Genomic DNA, 23,335 nt, shown 5'->3' with positions numbered 1-23,335 from the left:
TATTGGTGTATAAGAATGCTAGTGATTTTTGCACATTGATTTTGTATCCTGAGACTTTGTTTTATATTCAACTTCTGTTGCTTATGGAAGCTGGAGTTTAGAGAAATAAAGTAACCCCCACACCCTCAGTCATAGAACTTCTTTGTAGCAGGAATCAACCTAAGCCTGTTGGCCTTTAAAACCTATAGACCTAACTTCTGCTGTTTAAATATTCTTACTTTGATGGAAGCCAATTAATTGCATTTTATTGAAGTTACCTTGATTGAAAAATACAACTTAGAGACTTAGTTCTTCTTGCTAGTTACCTTACATATAGTTTCCCAACTCCCATACAGTAATTCTGAGGTCTGTTTATATGCCTCCCTCTTAGGGTTTCAGATGCAGGCTGAGAGCTAATGCCCTGTCCTAAACATGTTTGAGGTATATGATCCACTTCTATAATACTGATTTCCTGTAAGTTCATAATGACCATTGAGATCGGTGTGATGACAATGGAAAGTGTTACAGATTTAGTGCTAATGATTTTATATATGTATACACACACACACACACACACACACACACACACACACACACAAAACATGCTATTCAGTGCTCTGTAAAAGGAAGGCTCCCAAGTATTCCTGAAACTTAGCTTTAGTCATGTAGTGGTTCTTCTTCTCAAAATTTTTATGAAAAGCTTTTCTGCTGTTCATATGTCAAATACAAAATCTCTCCAGTGCATTGAGCCATATAATTTTACACTAATAGTGGGGCTTTACCTGTTGACTCTTCTAACTGACTTGCACTATTGTAGCAAATAGGAAAATACTTCCAGCTGCACATATTGATCTGAAGATGAATTACTTCTTGTCAATATGCCCTCCGATTCTGTCACATTGATATGATGCATTATAGAAAATAAAATTCCTTTATTCAGACTAAGGTATAGGATTTCTAGTAGTTGTATAAAAATGAGTAACTGGTATATTATTATTTGAGTTCCTGTCTGCCTAGGGAAAAACATTCCCTGGGAATAGGCTGCTACTCAGTAGGCTAAAGAAACTCTACTTGTGTCATAAAATTAATTTTGCTTCTTGAAAAGCAAATTGTTATTGATTTTACAAATTTAAGGATTTCTGGTCATACTATAATTTAATAATATAAATAGCTTGTTAACATCAGGAAAATGTGTTTGTTGAGCACTTTGATAATGTGTACATGTACCAGATAGAGCTGTTCTACCAAGTTCTCCCTGTCTTCCTCCAGTCCTCTCAAGTATCATTTTCTCTTTTTGTGCACATCTTAAATGAAGAAAATGAGGAAGACCTTGCTAAAATAAAATATTCAGCTTTAGGAAAAAACAAAGTAAGAAATAGGGTCACTTGATTACTACTGGAATTGTGGTCTTAGGTAATTTGTGAGTTTATTCTTACTGTAGCATATGACATGCATTCTTTTAATGTAAATATCTCTAAAAGCATGTTATTTTCCAGTAATGAAAGAATCATGGTGCCTCATAAGCTCTTGTTGACTTGGGAGTATTCAGAAATCTCCCAGATTTGAGACCAGAAGAGGCAGGGTCGAAGACATTAGGCTGCGCTGGTATCTTCAGTGAAGATGCTCTTATTGCCCTTTGCTGACTGTGGTCTCCCCAAGGCTGAGTCTAGATTGCTGTCACAGTGTCAACTTATTTGTCATTGTGAAGTCAATAGGGGACCAGCAATTAGTTTGGGGATAGAAGAGGTTGTAGGAGAATAGAAGTGTTTAAAAAGAATCTTTGTGGGAGAATAATACATATAATAAATATGAGTTCCATTTATTTGCATGATATCACAGAGACAGGAAAATATAATGGAGATGATGTATACAATTTCTGGTTAAAGGAACTGTCTACTTCATCATTTGGAGAGCCACATGAGTGTGTGTCTTAGATGGTCTGTCTGCTGTTTTTTCTGGCCAGAAGAAGGAAAGCCAGGAAGCACTAGGAACCACAGACCGCGACACCAAAGTCAATTCTCAGACATCCAGAGACTAAGGATCAGTGAACATTTGGATGGGCCTCCGTTTGTTCAACAAGTATTGATTGCATACCCTCTTCAAGCGGAACACTTTGTTAGATACCTGGAGAAATCATGGTGAATAAGACACAGTCCTTGTCTCTGTGGAGCTGATGGGAGTCACAGGAAAGAGCAACATGAAACTTGTACTTACACACCTAATTATTGAATTACGTTTATGCTAAGTGCTGTGAAAGGGAAGTGAGTATCCAACAAGGCCATGTAGTGCAGAGACATAGCATAGTGCACAGAAAACATCTGGCAGAGACCTAGAGCTTTCACAGAAGTGGCCAGTGATGATGGGGAACTGCATTCCATTCAGGTTAATGACCTGAGTTGTTTCTTTGTAAAGCTAGAGATTTCTCAAACCTTGCTCCCCTTGAAATCTTGAACTAGGGCTGCTAACAGTTAGATACCTTGTAAATTTGAAAATATATGCTCCCCCATTTTTCCCAACCCCTCTATGTAGAAACTTGCAAGCTGTGAAATGGTCTAAAGACAGCATGAAAAAAAATTGCACAGAAAATTCACAGCAGTTTAATTAGTCTCTAATTTTACTGGGCAGTCCAGTAAAATTGAGTGGAACAATTTGCATTTTGGGGAGGCACTTGATTTTAAAACCCTAATAACCTCATCCTGTCTTACAAATTAACTGGCTCAGGGTACTATTTAGCTATTATCATTGAAATGTCACAGAAGAATCCAAGTAAAAGTTCCATTTATCTTTCTCTGCTATGCCTTTAAAATGCTTTCATCAAAACAATAGCAAGAATAGTACTTTAGGTGATTTTAGATAATTTGGAAGGCATTACAGGACATACCTATAGTGCCAGAAGAGAATTTATAACACTCTTGTGACCCACCTTAATATTAAGCCCCCTGTAGGCTGGTGTGAAACCTTCTGTGGAGGCTCTTCAAAAGTAGGACACTAAAATCCTAATTTTCATTTAAGAGTATTACACATATTGTATTTAAAAGGTTACACACCTGGTATTTTGTCTACTCTGCTTGTCAGCCTTGAGGAGCCTATGGGAGCTTGTCCAACAGTAATTAATGCAAATGGTCTTTTGAAGCTGCATTTTCCATTGTGATTTTCAACATTTGTATGTTTCAGAAATCTGCCTACTGTACTATAAATGCATTCTTATGCAAATTGCTACCATCATATGGCCCAATTTCTTAGTATAAGGAGCATGAAACTTTTAATTACATGCCACTGTTTTAAAACTTGCAGAGCTTTACTCATTTTGTTTCAGGCAGTATGTACAGTGATTTCTCATTAATCATTTACAACCTGCTTGTTTATTATGTGGGAAGAGAGAGGTACTAGAAAAGAAATAAGAAGGATAAAATAAAAAGCTATTTAAAATGTCAGGAATTCCCCTAATCTCAAGGTTGACTTTCTTTTCCATGGGGGAAGAATGTGATTAGTTAGTAATAATAACCAACTCATTTATTTACAGATATTTACTGAGTGGGCAATACTCATGAAGTGTGTTGTCTAATGGGGAATATGGACAGGTGAGAAGGTGTTCAACCCATCATGTAGTGAAGCTGTGGCCCCAGAGCATTAGAGCAGCAGGCTGAGGTGTGAAGGATGTGTTGGAGTAGAGGGAGCAGAGCTAACAGGAGTGATGAAGAGGTAGGAGGCTGCTGCAGAGCTCTCCCTACAGGAGGCATGGCACTGGTGTGAATTATGAAGTTGCGGTGACTATGAAAAAAAGTGGACTAGATTTAAGAGAGACACAAGATGTATATTTCAAAAGATTTGGCATTTTATTGAACATGAAGTGAGAGAGGGAGGAGATGAAGATGAGATCATTATTTCTGGCTTGGGCAAAAATCACATTTTCCAAGTTAGGGAAGCTAAGAATGAAGAGGCTTTGTTAGGTGACAGTGAGTTCAATTTTGGACATATGGAGTGTGATGTGCATGGGAGATTCCGAAGAGAAACATTCATCTATAGGTTGGAGATTATACAGAGCGAAGATATATAATAAGATATATATCTACATGTATATGTGTATACGCATACATGGAACGCAAATATTAGGAGTTCCATGAAAACAACAGAGAAATCAGAGGAGAGGAAATTATGAAGCAACATATCAAGAAAATTTCCCAGAACTGCAGAATGAGAGTTTACAAATTAAAAGGGCACACTAAGTGTCTGGCATAATGAATGCAGAAAGATCCACAGCAAGACACATCAGCATGAAATTTTACAATGCTGGGGAAAAGGAGAAGGCACCAAGAGCCTCCCAAGAGAGCAGACAGATCACACACAAAAGGCCGAGATTTAGAATAGCATCAATAGGCTTATCAGTAGCAACCCTGGATGCTAAAAGAGAAATACCTTAGCATTTCTGGGGGACATGACTGCCATGTGCCATGCTAAAATTCTGCACTGAGCCAAGCTACCAATTGGATGAAGAAATCTTCAGCTTTGGAAGCTGTCAGATAATTTACCTCATGTATACCTTTCTCCAGAAACTTAAAAAAATAAAAGTGCTCTACCAAAGTGAGGAAATAGATCAAGAAAGAGGAAGGCATGGGGGTCCAGAAAATAGGAACCTGAAGTAGGAAAAAAGCAAAGGAATTTCCCAGAATGATGATGCAACTCAAATGACAGCCATGCCACAGCCCTAGAAATGACCAGTCTAGAATGAAATGGAGAATTGAGGGCTCCAGGAAGAATGGCTCCAAGAAAACAAAACTACACTGAGGTACAACCTTACATGTGATAATTGTGAGAGGAAAGTTATATGCTGGTGGAGAACTTGTGGGAGAATTAGCGATATATACATAGAAAACTAAGCAAACAGAAACTAAGGCAGCTATTAAACCCAGGGAAAACAAAAGTCAGACAAGAAGATGGTTCAGTTGTAAATAATATTCATATATGGTTTTAGCAAGGTGAACTGAATTTTGACCTAACCAAAAATGGTACAACTGTATTGCAATGATGGGGGAGGTAGTGTGGAAGGGAGCCTGCAGAGAAAAAAATTGTCATTTGCTGTAATAAGAAGTTACTAAAATATATATAAAATATAAATATCAAGAAGTAGCATTATAAACACGTTACTTATATCTATGGAGATGCATAGAAAAAACAACTTAAAATGTGGAAGTGATGAATATGAAAGTGTATGGAGAGATAAGAGAAGATACTAATGGGTGGTTTTTGTTGTTGTTTAAAACCTTGGAGAATGACCTTTCAGAAAGGTATCAATACAGAACTTTGTTTTGAAAAATAGTTTTTTACCATATGATTTAGCAGTTCTACTACTGGGCATATATCCAAAGGAAAGGAGGTCAGAACATTATAGAGGTATCTGGACTCTTGTGTTTATTGCAGCACTGTTCACAATAGCCAAGATGTCGAATCAACCTGTGTCCATCAACAGATGAATGAATAAAGAAAATGTGATACATATACATAATAGAATACTATTCATCCATTAAAAAGAATGGAGTTGTGTCATTTATGGCAACATGGATGAGCTTGGAGGATATTATGTGAAGTGAAATTAGCCAGGCACAGAAAGCCAGATATCACATGTTCTCACTCACATGTGGAATCTAAAAAAGTTGATCTCTTAGAACTAGAGAATAGAATGGTGGTTACTAGAAATTGGGAAGGTAGGGAGAAGGAGAGACAGTAGCGATTAGTTAATGAACGCAAAATTACAGTTAGAAGGAATCAGTTCTAGTGTTCTATAAAACTGTAGGGTGACTCTAGCTAATTATAAGCTATTGCATATTTTCAAGTAGCTAGAAGAAAGGATCTGTCATGGTCCCAACACAAAGGAATGATCTGTATGTGAGGTGATGGGTATGCTAGTTATCACAATGTGATCACTGCATATGTTTGCATGTTCCAAAATATCACTATGTACCCCATACATACGTACAATTACTGTGTGCCGATTAGAATAATAAAAATCGTTTTTTAAAAGGTATGCAAAAGATGAAAAGGAAAAAATGGAAGAATTAATTGCTGGACTTTGCTGTGGCCACAGTGATATCTGGTGACTATAAATTTGATGTCCCCATCTGTGTCATTGTGTGCTCAGCTGGGCTAGAAAAAGGTGACAACGGATTGAGCCAGGTTTGGGTCCTGCAGACAGTTGTGACCATTGTAGTTTCTGTTGTCTCTGTGAAATGAGAGCAAGCATGTGGTTAATAAAGTAGTAGAAGTAAAGCACTCTGGGGTAGACTTTAGGTTGGATAATAAGGGAGGTGAAGACAGAAGGAGACAGATGGTGTGGGGAAAGAGATTATTGTCTGAGTTGCAGATATGAATTGATAGGCGACAGCATAGTGAGATGGTGGAGGGATAGAGGGTTGTAACCAGAAAGAAGGATATGTGAATGTCAGAGGCGAGGTTTAAGGTTTTGACAAGGTCCATGGTGATGCCCAGGGTCTTGATTCAGGGTGCCTCTTGGGTTGCAGGTATCAAAGGACTGAAAGCTGGGATGCTAGATGAGGCATGCATTGGGGATTACTAGGGTGTCAGTACCTGAGGGTAAAGGGGAAGACCACGCCTGTGGGGTGTGAGAGGCAGTAACCATGCTGTAGGAATAGTGTTCGATTAGGCAGCAAGAACCTTGGAACCTCAAAGGAAAGGCACTTTACACATGTGTGGGGCCTCATGTTCTAGTGGGGTATTTGAGAGTTTAAAGGAGACCTCCTGACCAGGATGTAGTTGAATGTGGAGGAAAAGCACCAGTGGCAACCATTTGAGAAAACTGCTCCGAGAGAGATTGAGGACAAACGTAGGGGATGGAGGTTTTTTACCAAAGGAAGAAGGAGTTCCACATAGTACGGAGGAAGCATCAGAGGGAGAAAGGTTGGGGCCAGGGATGGAAAGGATGTTGGGATTCGCTGGCCCCCAGTGTTTGAAAACAAATGGCTTAAGCCATTTCCTGGTCTCTTAGTCACAGCCTTCCTGCCATCTCCCCAACACCCCTACTCTCTTTTAAGCTTTCTCACACACCTTCCCCTTGCTTCTTTCCTTCAAATGGAATCAGACTCTACCTGGATCCATTGTGCTTCTGTGGGCAGGTGAGCAGGCAGGCAGTAGAACTCATTACTTCTCAGGACTCACTGAGGCCACTGCAGTGTAGTGAAATGCAGTCTATGTAGGGCCGGAAGTTGCAGGTTCAGCCATGGACTGGTAAATGTGGATATGTTACAAACTCCATACTTTCAGTTCCTTCATTTGTGAACCGGTAACAATAATACCCACAGAGTTTGGACAGGTGTCAGGTGAGGTAACATACACAGAAGCAACTGCAACCTGGTACCTGGTGTTTATAAATGCTTATGATAAATATCTCTCCCAAACATGTAACTTCCGTTACAGCTCATACCTCTGTCTTTCACTAGGACAGTGCCTTATGGATTCTTTGTGCTTAATAATGAATCGATCAGTGAATGTATTGGGCTTGGGGGGAGAATTTACAAAGCTTTTACACATATATATATATATTTCAAAAACCACTTGTTCACTCTTCTGTCCTTACCTTTTCATAATAATTTTCAGAATGTATTATCCCTTAGTCTTATCCAGGTAATAATTAGGCTTCGCTAGGCCTCTATTTGAGTACAGAAACCTCCCTATTCTCGCTTAAATTCCCAGCTACAATTTCTGCCTTCATGCATGCAGTGCCTGGGTGTTGAAATGGAACAAAGCTTAAATAGGTTAAAATCCACCTTCCCAATATAGCCCAATATTCAGATTGTTTCTCCTATTAACTCTCCTGCGTCAATATCAGATATTCCTCTTAATATTTAAAAAATTACTATTGGCAGCTGAAAACTGATTTCCTTTCCTCTAGTCCTTGCATCTAACTCTCCTGAGTTCGCTCTCGCTTGCTCTCTCTCTCTCTCTCTCGGTCTCTCTCTCTCTCTCTCTCCAGTTTATAACTCATCCAGGTTTCTCTTTTGTTCTGTATATTCTTATCTAGATAATGTTTCCTTTCTTCATTCTATCCAATCCCTATAGATCCTATCTTGAAATGTTCCCATTCAATTCGTCTTACAAATGGCTTCAGAATCTATATTTTTTGATTGCATCATTCATGTTTTCTATTCACCTCCTTCCAGTTGCACTGGAGTGATAATCATCACTTGCGTTATGGCCACCTTTGCTTTTCCCTCTTCTTGCTTTGTTCCGTCTGCATCTGCAGTCCTTGTGTTCACTGTGTGGGAGCTGATCTATGGGGCCAGGGCAGGGTCAACCCTGTGACATGTGCTTTCACAGGCATGTGGAGGGAGAACCTTAGATACTTGGGGGATAAAGTCTGTTGCTGTGTGTATTTCTTTATCCTTTCTGTTTCTTGTCTTTTCTTACTTATATTGAGATTTACTTTCAGGAATTTGCAGCCTATTGTATGTGAGATTAAGAGCCTATAAAAATGTTTTAGGTTTTTTTTTTTTTCGATGTGCTGACTTCTTTTTGTTAAAAAAGTGTATAGCTATTCTCTTAAATATTTTTTTCCCATTTGGATGTGCTCAGTGAGGATCCTGAATTAGCTATTATCATTTGTTATTTCTTTCTTTTTTTTGAGATGACAGCCTCATCCTCAGAGTGAGCCATTATTCTTGTTTATGTTCAGGGACTCAGGGGACTAATAGAGACCAAGCAGTTAGTGACTTTCTGGTGAGTAAAAAGAGTTTCCTCGTTTTTTAAAAATCTATAATTGACACATCAAGCCATCATTCTTGATTGGGCGGCTTTAGGGCCAAGTCATGTTTTCATGGCTTCTGTGCAGTTTGTCTTTGTTTTCAGCATTTGTAATAAACAAGTTGTAAGTCACTTCTATGATGTCTGGTTCAGAAATAAATTACACAGTGGTGCTTCTGCCAGCTGTTGTGGAAGCCACTGATACCATTGTGGAAGGCCCTTGTCCGTGGGAGAAAATGAGCTTTTACACTATTCTCCCTTCTGAGACACTCTCTATGGATTGCTAGGCAGCACCCATCCCTGTAGGCTTTTGAGGTGCTTCTTGCTACACTATGACGAAACAGTCTAGGACCATCTGGGTTTGTAGTGATTGGCATTGGGTGAATATGATCAGTGCCAGTATTTCAAGTTCAACTTACAGACTTCTCTTCTGAGACCAGACTGAGGCTGGCATTTCTTTCCCTCCCGCTGCCTCCTTCCTTCCCGGCAAAAGCCCCGGTGCTCTGAGGTTTGTGTACAAACATTCTTTCATGGAGCTCTGAATCTCAGTGTAGAGAAGGCACACGAGGAGCAGTTTTGACCGACATACGGCCCCACGAGAGAAGAGTATGTACATTTATTGATTAAGGAGCTATTTTCTCTGGCCGGCATTATATTATCCAGGTCTTGTTTAGTGTCATGTTAGAGAAACCTAATTCAAATTGCCTTAGGCAACAAGAAAGCAAAAGGACAGAGGGATTTGGGGCTCAAAGAACTGAGAGGTTCTGGAGGTCATGCTGACGTGAGGCATGACTGTCCCGGGGGGGTACTTCAACTGCAGCGGCAGGAATACATGTCCATCTCCCGGCCCCTCGTTCTCCACTCTTGGCCTCATCCTCAGAAAGGCTCTCCCCACATGAGAACAAAGATGGTCAGCAGCTGCTCCAGGCCTGTATCCTGCCAGCTTGGGCATCTCTCAAAAAGAGAATTTTTTCCTAGTAATTCCAGCAAAATTCTCGAGGTAGGGCTGTCATCGTTCCAACTCACATCTTGTTTCATTCTCAAGCCAGGATACTGTGTAACACCAGAGCGGTGCGAGTTCTTATCCGGCAGGCCTGTGTCATACGCCCCCTCCAGGCCCTGGTCCCTCAGCCCCCTACTCTGACCACGTGAAATAAGAGGAGGCAAGGGTTGATTCCCCAAAGGTCAGCAGGGGTGTTGTTCAAAGGAGCTACTCAGGCCTAGCATGAGATGCCCGCTAGCCTTAGCAGCACAGAGTCTGCACTTGGGGAAAGAGATCAGGGAAAGCTGAGTAGGATCTAAGGAAATACTGTTATTCAGGAAGGTCAAAAAAAATAAGGAAAAGCTTCGTAAATAAGTATCAGGGACTCTGGGGATTAATAGAGACCAAGCAGTTAGTGAGTTTTTGGTGAGTAAAAAGAGTTTCCTCGTGCAGCCATTCAGTTAGACAGGGAAGCTGTAGTACGCTGAGTACTGACACCCGAAGATGTCCATGTATGGATCACCAGAACCTATCATTGTTACCTTATAGTGCAAAAAGGACTTTGCATGAAGTTCGGAATGTTGAGATGGGAAGATTATCCTGGATTACCCAGATAGAGACGATGTCATCACAAGCATCCTTGTAAGAGAGAGGCAGGAGGAATTAGAAAGACATGACACAGGAAGCAGGGATGGGAGTGATTGCTTTCAAGATGGAAGAAGGGGCCACCAGCCAAGGAATGAAGGAAGCCATGAGAGGCAAACAAGACAAGGAAATGGACTCTCCCCTGGAGAGTCTAGAAGGCACCAGCCTGGCCAACACCTTGGCTTCAGCCCGGTGAGACTGATTTCAGACTTCTGACCTCCAGAACTGGAAGAGAATAAACTTGTGTTGTCTTAAACTGCTAAGTGGTAATTTGTTACAGTGGTAATGGGAAAACTAAAACAGAAGGAGCTGAAATTGAAGATGACCTGGAGTAGGCCAGGCAGACAAGGGAGAGGCTGAGCACTCGGCCTCCGTGAACAGCACAGGCTGAGACACCCGGGGTCACATGGAAACAGCAGGGGCACCTCGCAGAGGACAGGAGATCCTGGCAGGTGCTTACCCCACACCACGGAGTTAGGACTTCCTACTGAAGCCCAGGGTAAGCTTTGGAAAGATTTTAACAGTAAAATCACGGGATCTTGTTAAAGGCTTAAGGTTTTCCTGGCAGTGCTAAGGAGTGTGAGTTAGGTAAAGATTTAGAGGTTAAGGCACAAGACAGAGAAATTACTAAAGAGAGGTTTGTAGTTGTACCAGCAAGACATGATGAGGACTGAGCTGAGGTACAAAATGAGAATGAATCAGGAGCCAGACTTAGGAGCTACTGAAGGTCAGAAAGACCTCGTGACTGCTAGATATGGTAGGATGAAGAAGACGACTGACTGGTTTCTGGTTTCAGTGACTGGGAGGATAATTGACTAGGAAACAAAGTACAGGACAGAGAATGGGTTTAAGAAGAAGCTAACCAGCTCCATTTGGGAAACAATGGTTTTTGTCATCTAATAGATAAGGAGTAATGTCTATTTGGCAACTGAAAACAGGTCTGGATCCCAGGAGAGATACCTGGGCCCACCTGGATTGGAAATCACAGATACGGTCATTAGTGTACGTAAGTCGGTGATGTGAACGTGTTGAGTGGATAAGCTCACTCAGAAGACTGGACAGGAGAAGGCGGAGGCTGCACTGGGAATACCTTATTCCAGGTCTAAGGAAAGAAGACAGAGTAACCAAGAAGGCTGAGAAGACAGAGTAACCAAGAAGGCTGAGACAATGGCTGGGGGCAGTAGGAGAACATGAGACCAAAGATCTCACTAGCATTTCTAGACACTCAGAGATCTATCTCATCAAGTGAAATGAAAGCTTACTGTGTATGTAGAAGACATTTATGCTGAGTCTAGATTGTAAAGAAAAAATGGCAAGAAGAACAGAAGGTCTTGATTCATCACTGTAATTATCTGTGCCATCACTAATTCCCAGACCATACAAGAGTCCTCCAGGTGGCCTTGTGTTCCTGTGGTAAAGTTTGCCAGCAAAGGGAGGGTGAAAGTTTCGGTTTGAGTTATTGCTATAGGATTGCTTGGATAAGACTTCTCTCTCCTTATCCTTTTATGGATCAGGCAAATTAGTTTCCTTACTGATTTGGTTTCTCTCCTTTTCTTTTTGCTTATTAGTTATTATACAAGTAATGTGTGATGATTACAAAATATGGAACTAATGCATAAGCATATTAAAATAAAAAGTAAAAACTCCTAAATCCTACTGCTTAGAAGTAACCACTGTTAAAAGTTTGGTGCCTGTCTTTCAGATATTTTTACTTACTTGTAAGCATAATACAGGTGACATTTTGTGTTATAAAAATGGGATGATTCCATGCATGCTGTTCAACTAGCTTTTAATTTATCATGGACAGCTTTCCATGCCAGTACAATATAGAGCTATGACATCCTTTTTTTTTTTTTTTTTTTTTTTTTTTTTTTTTTTTGAGACGGAGTCTTGCTCTGTCGCCCAGGCTGCATAGTAGTCCCTGGTTTGAATATACCACAGTTCGGCCGGGCGCGGTGGCTCAAGCCTGTAATCCCAGCACTTTGGGAGGCCGAGAACGGGCGGATCACGAGGTCGCGGAGATCGGAGACCCATCCTGGCTAACACTGGTGAAAAGCCCCGTTCTCTACTAAAAAATCACAAAAAACTAGCCGGGCGATGTGGGGCGAGCGGCCTGTAGTCCCAGGCTAAACTTCTCTACTCTGGAGGCTGAGGCAGGAGAATGGCGTAATCCTGGGAGTCGGAGCTTATAGTGAGCTGAGATCTGGCCACTGCACTCCAGTCTGGGCGACAGAGCAAGACTCCGTCTCAAAAAAAAAAATAAATAAATAAATGAATATACCACCGTTCATATAACTTATGTTATACATGTTATAATTTATGTTTTTCCATACTTTTAGAAGTGTTTCAAAGAGAGATTTATACAAGTGGAATTGCGGGTCCAAACTATCAATATTTGCATTTTTGATATAATACAATTTGTACTCCTTGAAAGCTGAATGGAAAACACTAAAAGGCTTCATAAATAATCATATTTAGTTTCCCTTTCAGCACAAAACATTAGGTTTAGTGCAGATTTGGGGACTTGAACATTTCCCTTCTCAGCTTTCAGGAGTCTCGGTGGCTTTCCACATTTGTTGATACCTAAAACCAAAGCCAAGTGAAGGAACAGAATGGGGAGCTTAGCCATATAGTAGGTACCCTGAGGGGTCCCCGTGACTTCAGCAGAGTGCAGTGGCTGGGCTTTCCAGACCTGGAAGGTGCAGTCTTCTGTGAGCCCTGAAATGCCTGGGCAAACCTGCCTGGAAAGAAGCCCTGGGCAAACCTGCCTGGAAAGAGGAGAGCAGAAGCTGGAGGGGCACACACTGAGGGGCCACCCTATCTGGGTCAAAGTTTGTGTTCTAGTGGGGGAAGACAGACACTAAGCAAACAGGTGAGGATAGAATAGATTGGTGGGCAGTGACAGATGCTGTGAGGAAGAATGAAGTGGGTGAAGAGGAAACTGGCAGGTGGTGAGAGGGCCACATTAGCTGGAGCACCAGGCGTGGTGAGGAGACGTCGCTGTGCTGAGACCTCCTGAATGGATGGATGAGCCATGCTTAAGGGCTAGAGGAAGAATATTCTGTGCAGAGGAACTCAAGCCACAGGAGGAAGAATGGCATGTTTGGGGACCAACAAGGCTGGCATTGTGGCTGGCAGATGTGGGCAGGGACAGTGACAGTGTCTGTGAGGTCATCTGGGGCTGCACCATCTGATATGGTGGCACATATCATAATGAAATGATTGCTTAATTAAATGAATCGATTAAATGATTGAGACTTCAGTGTCAGTAGGGCATGGGGCATGTTGGAAGAGCTGTTCTCAGACACTGTTTGTTGGGAATATGAATTAGTGGATCCTTTTGTTGGACAATTGGACTGTGCATAGCAACACTGCAAAAGAGCAGACTCAATCCAGCAAAAGCAGTTCTGTGTATTTGTCCTCTGAAGATCCTGGTCTGTGTGTACAAAGAAACAAGTAGAAGAGTTTTTATTACAGCCCATGAAGCTATTTCATTAGCTAACCTTGTAACAATCTAAATGCTTATCCATAAGACAATGGGGAACTGAATTACAGTATGTCTTTGCCCATCTGTATGATGTGGCTCTTTTTTAAAAATCTGTAAATACACTGATAAGAAAAAGATCTCCAAAATGTGGGTAGGTAAAAAGAAGTTGCAATGTTTATTTCATATATTTAACTAGTAGCTGTATTTGTATATGTGTGTACATTTATAAGTACCTAGAAAAAAAATCTGGGAGAATAAACACAAAATTGCTAGCAGCAGTTACCGCTGGAAAGAAGAGTGAGGTCTCAGGGTTTGGGGGTGAGCATGGGGGTGACATTCATGGTCTGCATCTAAGGAACCACAGCAAGCTTTGTTTTTGAAATGACCTAACAGTGCGCTGAAGCCAAGGCAGGTTTGGATTAATCTAGGTCTGTGTGATTTCGCTAATCTCCCATCCACTACTCTTTGACTTTCTGACAAAGGAGATGTGAAGGTGAGCACTGTGCCCAGAACACAAAGGAGAAGCTGCACTGTGCCCTGGGTATCGCTGGACACAATGTGAGGAGCGTCCACATGTTTTTGCTGGACCAGCTCTGGCAGCAAGTTCCACGAAGGCTCGGCTGCAGCCAAGAGAACTGAAAGGCTCTCTAGGTCACCTCTATGGACCCGCTGCGTGGAAATTAATTAGAGTTGGACCATGTCCCCCGTGGCTTGGCTCCCGGTGATGCCAAAGTTATTAGCAGCTATATGCAGCTACAGCATCCTTCCCCGTCTTCTGAAAATTTGTTTCGGCAGAGAGGCAGGCAGACTAAGTTGGTGGCTGAGGACAGTAAAATTTTAATTCCCAGATAGTTTGGTCTGGATCATTGGGGTGGCAGTGACTTTCAGAAAAGGGCATGTTTTTCATCAAATCAGAGACAGCAGTGTCCTTACTCCTCCCCTGACCACTCAAAACTAAATTCCCTTTCCTATAAACAAGTGTGTCATTCCTCAAGCACAGGGGGTGGTGACCGTAGCAACAAATCACCCAAATATTTCTTTTGTTGATCTGTTTGACTTTCGTGAAGCCACCCTTTCCACAATTTATGTTGCCATTTCAGTTTTAACTAGCTTACTTTCTATTTCTCTTCTCCAACTATACATAGGAACAAAGAAAGACACTCAGAAAGATCAAGATACGAATAAACCTACTGTTTCATCTCCTAAGAGAGTAGCAGCTTCAGCCACCAAGCTTCATTCACCAGGTATGTAGGAAATATGATATGTTACTTGGGAAGATGACTTGAACTTGGAATTTATCTTATTCAGATGTCATTAATGGAGCAATGCCAGCCCATGTGATTTACATGATTGTTCCAGAGCTTGACATACATATGCTGATGTTTTCTGACTCTGGATGAAATGAACCAGCTGTTCATATCATTTTATCTTAAAAAACAAGATGCTATGCTACGTTTAAGTGGGAGGATCTTCTCTGTGTAGGGGTATCTGCTATTCCGATAGCATATAGAAATCATTTACAATTGAGAAATAGACTTTAAAGATCTAACCTCAAGAAATAATACTGTCTAAAAGGAAGAAGAACAGAGATAATGGGTATCAAATGATTTGTTAGTCTGTCAATGAGGAAACCATTTATTTGAATTTGTTCAGATATGAACAAACTACATAAGGTTACTTGAAAGTCAAAAATTGTTTAATATGAATATTCCTGGCCAGGCGTGATGGCTCATGCCTGTAATCCCAGCGCTTTGAGAGGCCAAGGGGGGCGGATCACTTGAGGTCAGGAGCTCCAGACCAGCCTAGCCAATATGGCAAAACCCTGTCTCTACTAAAAATACAAAAATTAACCGGGTATGGTGGCTTTCGCCTGTAGTTCCAGCTACTTGGGAGGCTGAGTCAGGAGAATCACTTGAACTCGAGAGGTGGAGGTTGCAGTGAGCCGAGATCACACCACTGCACTGCAACCTGAGTGACAGAGCGAGACTTCATCTCAAAAAAAAAAAAAAAAAAAAAAAAGAAGAAAAAGAAGAATATTCCTATTGTAAGACATTCCTGCCATTGTAGAACAGTATGCAATGCAACCTCAAAACATTTTATTTAAACCCAAAAATGGTGGCCATAATAGCAGCTAATGTTTGAGCTCTGACTGCGTGCCAGATACTGTCCTGTGCTCTTTAAATATCTTAATTGATTTAATGTCCACAATAACTCTGTGAGACAGGTTGTATTATGGCCCCTCTCTTTACATGTGAGGAAACTGAGGCACAGACATTTCATTAATTTGCCCAAAGTCACAGGTAATGAGTAGTAGAGCCTTGGTTTTAACCTAAGCAATCTGTATCCCAAACTTGCGTTGTTTGTTACTACTGTTAACCCAAAAGCATGGAGAATAGAGAACTTACTAAAATTGCTGACTAATTAAAAATTTATGGAAAATAGATTAAAGCTGTAAATGTGAAGGACAAGAGACAAAGCCTGGTAGTTGGGTGAGAGATCAGATCTGAGGACCGTGCATAAATCTGGAATTTCTAAAGGGCAACACCTTGGAAGGAAAAGGAAATTCACCCTGCAGGAGACTGGCCGATGGCAGCTCCAGCTCTGCGGGAAGCCGAGGGTGGGGAGCAAGCCCTCCCCCAGGAACCTTCGACGACCACAGGCCAGCCCCGCTGCAGCTTCAGAGCTGGAGTCTGTGCTGCCACTGTGCTCTGAAAATCCAGTTTAAAATGCTGTAGTGCTTATGGCTACTTAGTCGAATAAAATGTGAAATCATACACACAAGGAAACAAGCCACCATAAATAAGATCCTTATATTCTAGCGAAAGAGTAAAAATAATATATAATTTTAGACTTAACAATGTTAAAATATTTGTTAAAATTTCTAAGATGACCCATAAAATACATATATATAGTTCCGAACCATAGATGGGAAAATATTGGAATGAGGGGTTAAAAAAATTCAATCAATATAAAGGAAGGAGAAAGAGGGAAAGAAGGAAGGCCAGGAGGGAGATGGGGGAAATTGAAAGAATACAAGAAGATATTAGAAGTGAACTCAAATATGTCACAATGACTGTATACGAACTATACTCTCTAAACTAACTCAAAGATTTAGATGACCAGAGCCAGGCGCAGGGGCTCACACCTGTAATCTCAGCACTTTGGGAGGCTGAGGTGGGTGGATCACCTGAGGTCAGGAGTTCGACACCAGCCTGGCTAACATGGTGAAACCCCGTCTCTACTAAAAGTACAAAAATTAGCCGGGCGTGGTGGTATGTGCCTGTAGTCCCAGCTACTCAGGAGATTGAGGCAGGAGAATCACTTGAACCTGGGAGGCAGAGGTTGCAGTGAGCCAAGATCACACAATTACACTCCAGCCTCGGCAGCAGACTGAGATTCCATCTTGAAAAAGGAATAAAATAAAATAAAATAAAAATTTAAAATATAGATTACCAGGCTGCGTTCACTTATTAAACAGTCAAAAAGTGTTTCAAGTGCATTTTATGCTGTAAAATCTAGCTTTAGATCGTTTCCAAAGTATACTCGTAAAATATAAAAATATTAAAAATGTATAAGTAAAAGGATGGAAAATTAATATTTATACCAAAAAAAAACACTAAACTGAAGAAAGTTCGTGGCATTATAGTTGTAAAACATACCTATTGTGGAATAATGAACAAATACTAAACTACCCTATGTTTAACGTATAGACCTATGTTTAACGTATAGAACTTGGTAAGTTTTGCCATGTGTACAAAGCTGTGAAACATCACCCCATGCAAGGTAACACACATGTCCACCAACCTTCAGAGTTTCCTAGGACCCCTTTGTCATTCCACCTGCCTGCCATTCTCCACCCCCACCCCAAACCCCAGACAACCACTGATCTGTTCTGTCACTAGAGATTAGTTTGTATTTTCTAAAGTTTTATATAAATGGAATCATTTAATATCTATGCTAGTTTTACTGGCTTCTTTCAACATAATTTAGATTCATCCATCTGGTAATAGCCAATTCCCTTTTACTGGTGCATAGAATTCTATTATATAGATATCACTATTTATTTACTTGTTGATGGAAATCGGGGCTTTTCCCCCAGAATTTGGCTATAATAAGTAAAACCAAATCTTTGTACAAATGTACAATATTTGTACACATCTTGGTATGAACATCTGCTTCCATTTCTCTTGGGTAAATATCTAAGAATGAAGTAGCTAGGTCATGTGGTAGCTACATGTTTAACTTCTTTAAAATTCCAAACTGTTTTCCAAAGTGGTTGTACCATTTTACATTTTCAACAGTAGCATATGACAGTTCCAGTTTCTCCACATTCTTGCCAACCCTTGATATAATCAGTCTTTTTTTATAGACATTCTACTATGTGTGTCATGATACCTCATTGTGGTTTTAATTTGCCTTTTCTGATTAACTAATGATGTTATAATGTTGAGTATCTTTCTATGTGTTTGACAGCTGTGTATGTTCTTGGATAAAATATCCGAATATTTTTCCATTTTTTAAATTGGGTTGTTTTCTTATTATTGAATTTTGAGAGTTTTATATTCTGCATATATTTCTTATGTTTTAAATTACTATAAATTTTATTAATTTACAAAAATAGTGCTTATTTTCCACATATGAAAATACATTTGATAATAGAAAAATTCAAATTCTGCCAAAATATGTTTAAAGAGGTACATTTTGAGCCAATATGAGTGACCATGGCCCAGGCCACACAATCTCAAGAAGTCCTGATAAAGTGGCCAGAGGCAGCCAGATTACAGCTTGATTTTATACATTTCAGGGAGACGGGAATTGCAGGAAAATCATAAATCAACATGAGAATGGTTTACATTGGTTTGGCCTTAAAAACGCCAGACATCTCAAAGCAGAGGGCTGGGGAGATCATAGGTGAGTTTTAGGGATTCTTTAGTTGACATTTGGTTGGGAGAGTTAAGCTAATGTCTAAAACTTGAAATCAGTAGAAAGTAATGTTTGAGTTAAGCTAAGGGGGTTGTGGAAACCAAGGTTCTTAGTATGTAAGTGAAGCCTCATATGTGGCAGTCCTCAGAGAGAATAGATGGAAAATGTCTCTTTGCAGATTTCAAAGCTCTCAGGCTCTCAGGCAATCTCTCCAGATCTGAGAAAGCCTACAAAGGGAGAGGTCTGACTACATTAATGGAACATTAATCTGATGCCAATTATTCCCACAAAAGACAACTTTGCAGGATCATTTCAAAACATGTTAAATAAATATATTGTGGGATAAAATCTTTTTTTACTTCTTTCAGCGTCTGCTATCTGTCATGTCATGCTGTATACCAGAGTGAGGTTGGAAAGTAAGCTACATTATATAGGATTCATAAAACCTGTCTGATGAGATTTTATGGTTTTCAGGGCATGACTCCCCCAGGTCCCTTAGATAGGAATTTGGGCAAGAGAAAAAGAAGATCCTAGTCCTCACATTTAAAAGCTATTATTTTATGTTCCACACAGCTTATTATATTTGTAAGTGGTAGATAATTATAGATTTCTATTATAATATTTTAATATACTTTTTTAAAATTATACTTTAAGTTCTGGGATACATGTGGAGAATGTGCAGGTTTGTTACATAGGTGTACACGTGCCATGGTGGTTTGCTGTACCGATGAACTCATCATCTACGTTAGATATTTCTCCTAATGCTATCCCTCCCCGCGCCCCCNTCGCCCAGGCTGGAATGTAGTGGCATGATCTTAGTTCACTGCAACCTCTGCCTCCTGGGTTCAAGCGAGTCTCCTGCCTCAGCCTCCTAAGTAGCTGGGATTACAGGTGCGTGCCACCACACCTGGCTAATTTTTTAAATTTTTAGTAGAGATGGGGTTTCACCGTGTTGGCCAGGCTGATCTCAAACTCCTGACCTCAGGTGATCCACCCACCTCGGCCTCCCAAAGTGCTGGGATTACAGGCGTGAGCCACCATGCCCGGCCGCATGTATCTTTATAATAGAATAATTGATAATCCTTTGGGTATATACTGGATTTGCTGGGTCAAAGGGTATTTCTGGTTCTAGATCCTTGAGGAATCGCTGTATTGTCTTCCACAATGGTTGAACTAATTTTCAGTCCTACCAGCAGTGTAAAAGCATTCCTATTTCTCCATATCCTCTCCAGAATCTGTTGTTTCCTGACTTTTTAATGATCACCAGTCTAACTGGTATAAGATGGTATCTCATTGTGATTTTGATTTGCATTTTGCTAATGACCAGCTTTTTTTCATGTATTTGTTGGCCGCATAAATGTCTTCTTTTGAGAAGTGTCTGTTCATTTCTTTCACCCACTTTTTGATGTGGTTGTTTGTTTCTTTTCTTGTAAATTTGTTTAAGTTCCTTGTAGATTCTTGATATTAGCCCTTTGTCAGATGGATAAATTGCAAAAAATTTCTCCCGTTCTATAGGTTGCCTGTTCACTCTGAGCTAGTTTCTTTTGCTGTGCAGAAGCTCTTTAGTTTAATTAGATCCCATTTGTCAATTTTGGCTTTTGTTGCCATAGCTTTTGGTGTTTTAGTTGTGAAGTTTTGCCCGTGTCTAGGTCCTGAATAGTATTGCCTGGGTTTTCTTCTAGGGTTTTTATGAGTTTAGGTCTTATGTTTAAGTCTTTAATCTATCTTGAGTTAATTTTTTTTAAGATGTAAGGAAGGGGTCCAGTTTCAGTTTTCTGCATATGGCAGAACCCAACACCATGTGTTAAATACGGAATCTTTTCCCCATTGCTTGTTTTTGTCAGGGTTGTCAAAGATCAGATGGTCGTAGATGTGTGGCATTATTTCTGAGGCCTCTGCTCTGTTCTATTGGTCTATATATCTGTTTTGGTACCAATATCATGCTGTTTTGGTTACTGTAGCATTATAGGATAGTTTGAAGTCAGGCAGTGTGATGCCTCCAGCTTTGTTCTTTTTGATTAGGATAGTCTCGGCAATGCAGGCTCTTTTTTGGTTCCATGTCAAATTTAAAGTAGTTTTTTCTAATTCTGTGGAGAAAGACAATGGTAGCTTTATGGGCATAGCATTGAATCTATGAATTACTTTGGGCAGTATGGCCATTTTCACGATACTGATTCTTTCTATCCATGAGCATGGAATGTTCTTCCATTTGTTTGTGTCCTCTCTTATTTCATTGAGCAGTGGTTTGTAGTTCTCCTTGAAGACATCCTTCACATCCCTTGTAAGTTGGATTCCTAGGTATTTTATTCTCTTTGTAGCAATTGTGAATGGGAGTTCACTCATGATTTGGCTCTCTATTATTGGTATATAGGAATGCTTGTGACTTTTGCACATTGATTGTGTATCCTGAGACTTTGCTGAAGTTGCTTATCAGCTTATGGAGATTTGGGGTTGAGATGATGGGGTTTTCTAAATATACAATCACGTCATCTGCAGAGGCAGTTTGACTTCCTTTCTTCCTGTTTGAATATCCTTTATTTCTTTCTCCTGCCTGATTGCCCTGGCTAGGGCAATACTTCCAAATTTCATATGAAACCAAAAAAGAGCCGAATAGCCAAGACAGTCCTAAGCAAAAAGAGCAAAGCTGGAGACAATCACACTACCTGACTTCAAACTATACTACAAGGCCACAGTGACCTTCCAATATTATGTTGAATAGGAGTGGTGAGAGAGGGTATCCTTGTCTTGTGCCGGGTTTCAAAGGGAATACTTCCAGCTTTTGCCCATTCAGTGTGATACTGGTTGTGGGTTTATCATAAATAGCTTGTAGTACTTTGAGATACGTTCCATAAATACCTACTTTATTGAGAGTTTTTAGCATGAAGAACTGTTGAATTTTATCAAAGGTCTTTTCTGCATTTATTGAAATAATCATGTGGTTTTTGTCATTGATTTTGTTTATGTGATGGATTAGGTTTATTGATTTGCATATGTTGAACCAGCCTTGCATCCCAGGGATAAAGCCGAGTGGATCATGGTGGATAAACTTTTTGATGTTCTGCTGGATTCAGTTTGCCAGTATTTTATTGAGGATTTTCCCATCGATGTTAATCAGGGATATTAGCCTGAAATTTTCTTTTTTTGTTGTGTCTCTGACAGGTTTTGGTATCAGGATGATGCTGGCCTCATAAAATGAGTTAGGGAGGAGTCCTTCTTTTTCTGTTGTTTGGAATAGTTTCAGAAGGAATGGTACCAGCTCCTCTTTGTACCTCTGGTAGAGTTCGACTGTGAATCCATCCGGTCCTGGGCCTGTTTTCGTTGGTAGGCTATTACTGCCTCAAATTCAGAACTTGTTATTGGTCTATCAGGGATACGACTTCTTCCTGGTTTAGTCTTGGGAGGGTGTATGTGCCCAGGAATGTATCCATTTCTTCTAGATTTTTAAGTTTATTTGTGTAGAGGTGTTCATAGTATTCTCAGATGGTAGTTTGTGTTTCTGTGGATATCAGTGGTGATATCCCCTTTATCATTTTTTATTGTGTCTAGTTGATTCTTCTCTCTTTTCTTCTTTATTAGTCTGGCTAGTGGTCTATCTAATTTGTTAATCTTTTCAAAAAACAACCAGCTCCTGGATTCATTGATTTTTTTTTTGAAGGGTTTTTTATGTCTCTGTCTCCTTCAGTTCTGCTCTGATCTTAGTTATTTCTTGTCTTCTGCTACCTTTTGAATTTGTTTGCTCTAGTTTCTCTAGTTCTTTTAATTGTGATGTTAGCATGTCAATTTTAGAATTTTCCCAGTTACTCCTGTGGGCATTTAGTGCTATAAATTTCGCTCTAAGCACTGCTTTAGCTGTGTCCCAGAGATTCTGGTACATTGTGTCTTTGTTCCCATTGGTTTCAAAGAACTTACTTATTTTTGCCTTAATTTCATTATTTACCCAGTAGTCATTCAGGAGCAGGTTGTTCAATTTTTATGTAGTTGTGTGGTTTTGAGTGAGTTTCTTTTCTTTTTTTGTTTTGTTTTGTTTTGTTTTTGAGATGGAGTATTACTCTTGTTGCCCAGGCGGGAGTGCAATGGCGCGATGTCAGCTCACTGTAACCTCCGCCTCCTGGGTTCCAGTGATTCTCCTGCCTCAGCCTCCCAAGTAGTGGGGATTATAGGCATGTACCACCATGCCCGGTTAATTTTTTATTTTTAGTAGAGATGGAGTTTCTCCATGTTGATCAGGCTGGTCTCGAACACCCTACCTCAGCCTTCCAAAGTGTTGCCTCAGCCTCCCAAAGTGCTGGGATTCACATGCCTCAGCCTCCCAAAGTGCTGGGATTACAGGCTTGAGCCACTGTGCCGGGCCTTGAGTAAGTTTCATAATCCCGAGTTCTAATTTGATTGCACTGTGGTCTAAGAGACTGTTTGTTATTATTTACATTCTTTTGCATTTTCTGAGGAATGTTTTACTTCCAATTATGTGGTCAATTTTAGAATAAGTGTGATGTGGTGCTGAGAAGAATGTATATTCTGTTGATTTTGGGTGGAGCAATCTGTAGATGACTATTAGGTCCGCTTGGTCC

General features: G+C 40.3%; 1 protein-coding gene across 2 annotated transcripts in view; it reads left to right on the top strand.

Annotated features, from left to right (window-relative positions):
- MTUS2 (microtubule associated scaffold protein 2) overlaps nt 1–23,335 on the top strand; it is a 472,062-nt gene that overhangs the window by 283,058 nt on the left and 165,669 nt on the right. For both annotated transcript variants that reach the window (XM_017848470.1, XM_017848469.1), the window contains exon 6: nt 14,990–15,088. In XM_017848470.1, the coding sequence (XP_017703959.1) occupies nt 14,990–15,088 (99 nt within the window). The remainder of the gene's footprint in view (nt 1–14,989; nt 15,089–23,335) is intronic.

The sequence above is a fragment of the Rhinopithecus bieti genome, unplaced genomic scaffold (genome assembly GCF_001698545.2).
Source record: "Rhinopithecus bieti isolate Rb0 unplaced genomic scaffold, ASM169854v2 scaffold_28547, whole genome shotgun sequence".
Lineage (NCBI taxonomy): Eukaryota > Metazoa > Chordata > Mammalia > Primates > Cercopithecidae > Rhinopithecus > Rhinopithecus bieti.
Note: the sequence above shows the minus strand (reverse complement) of the source record. Positions and strands in the feature narration are given on the sequence as shown.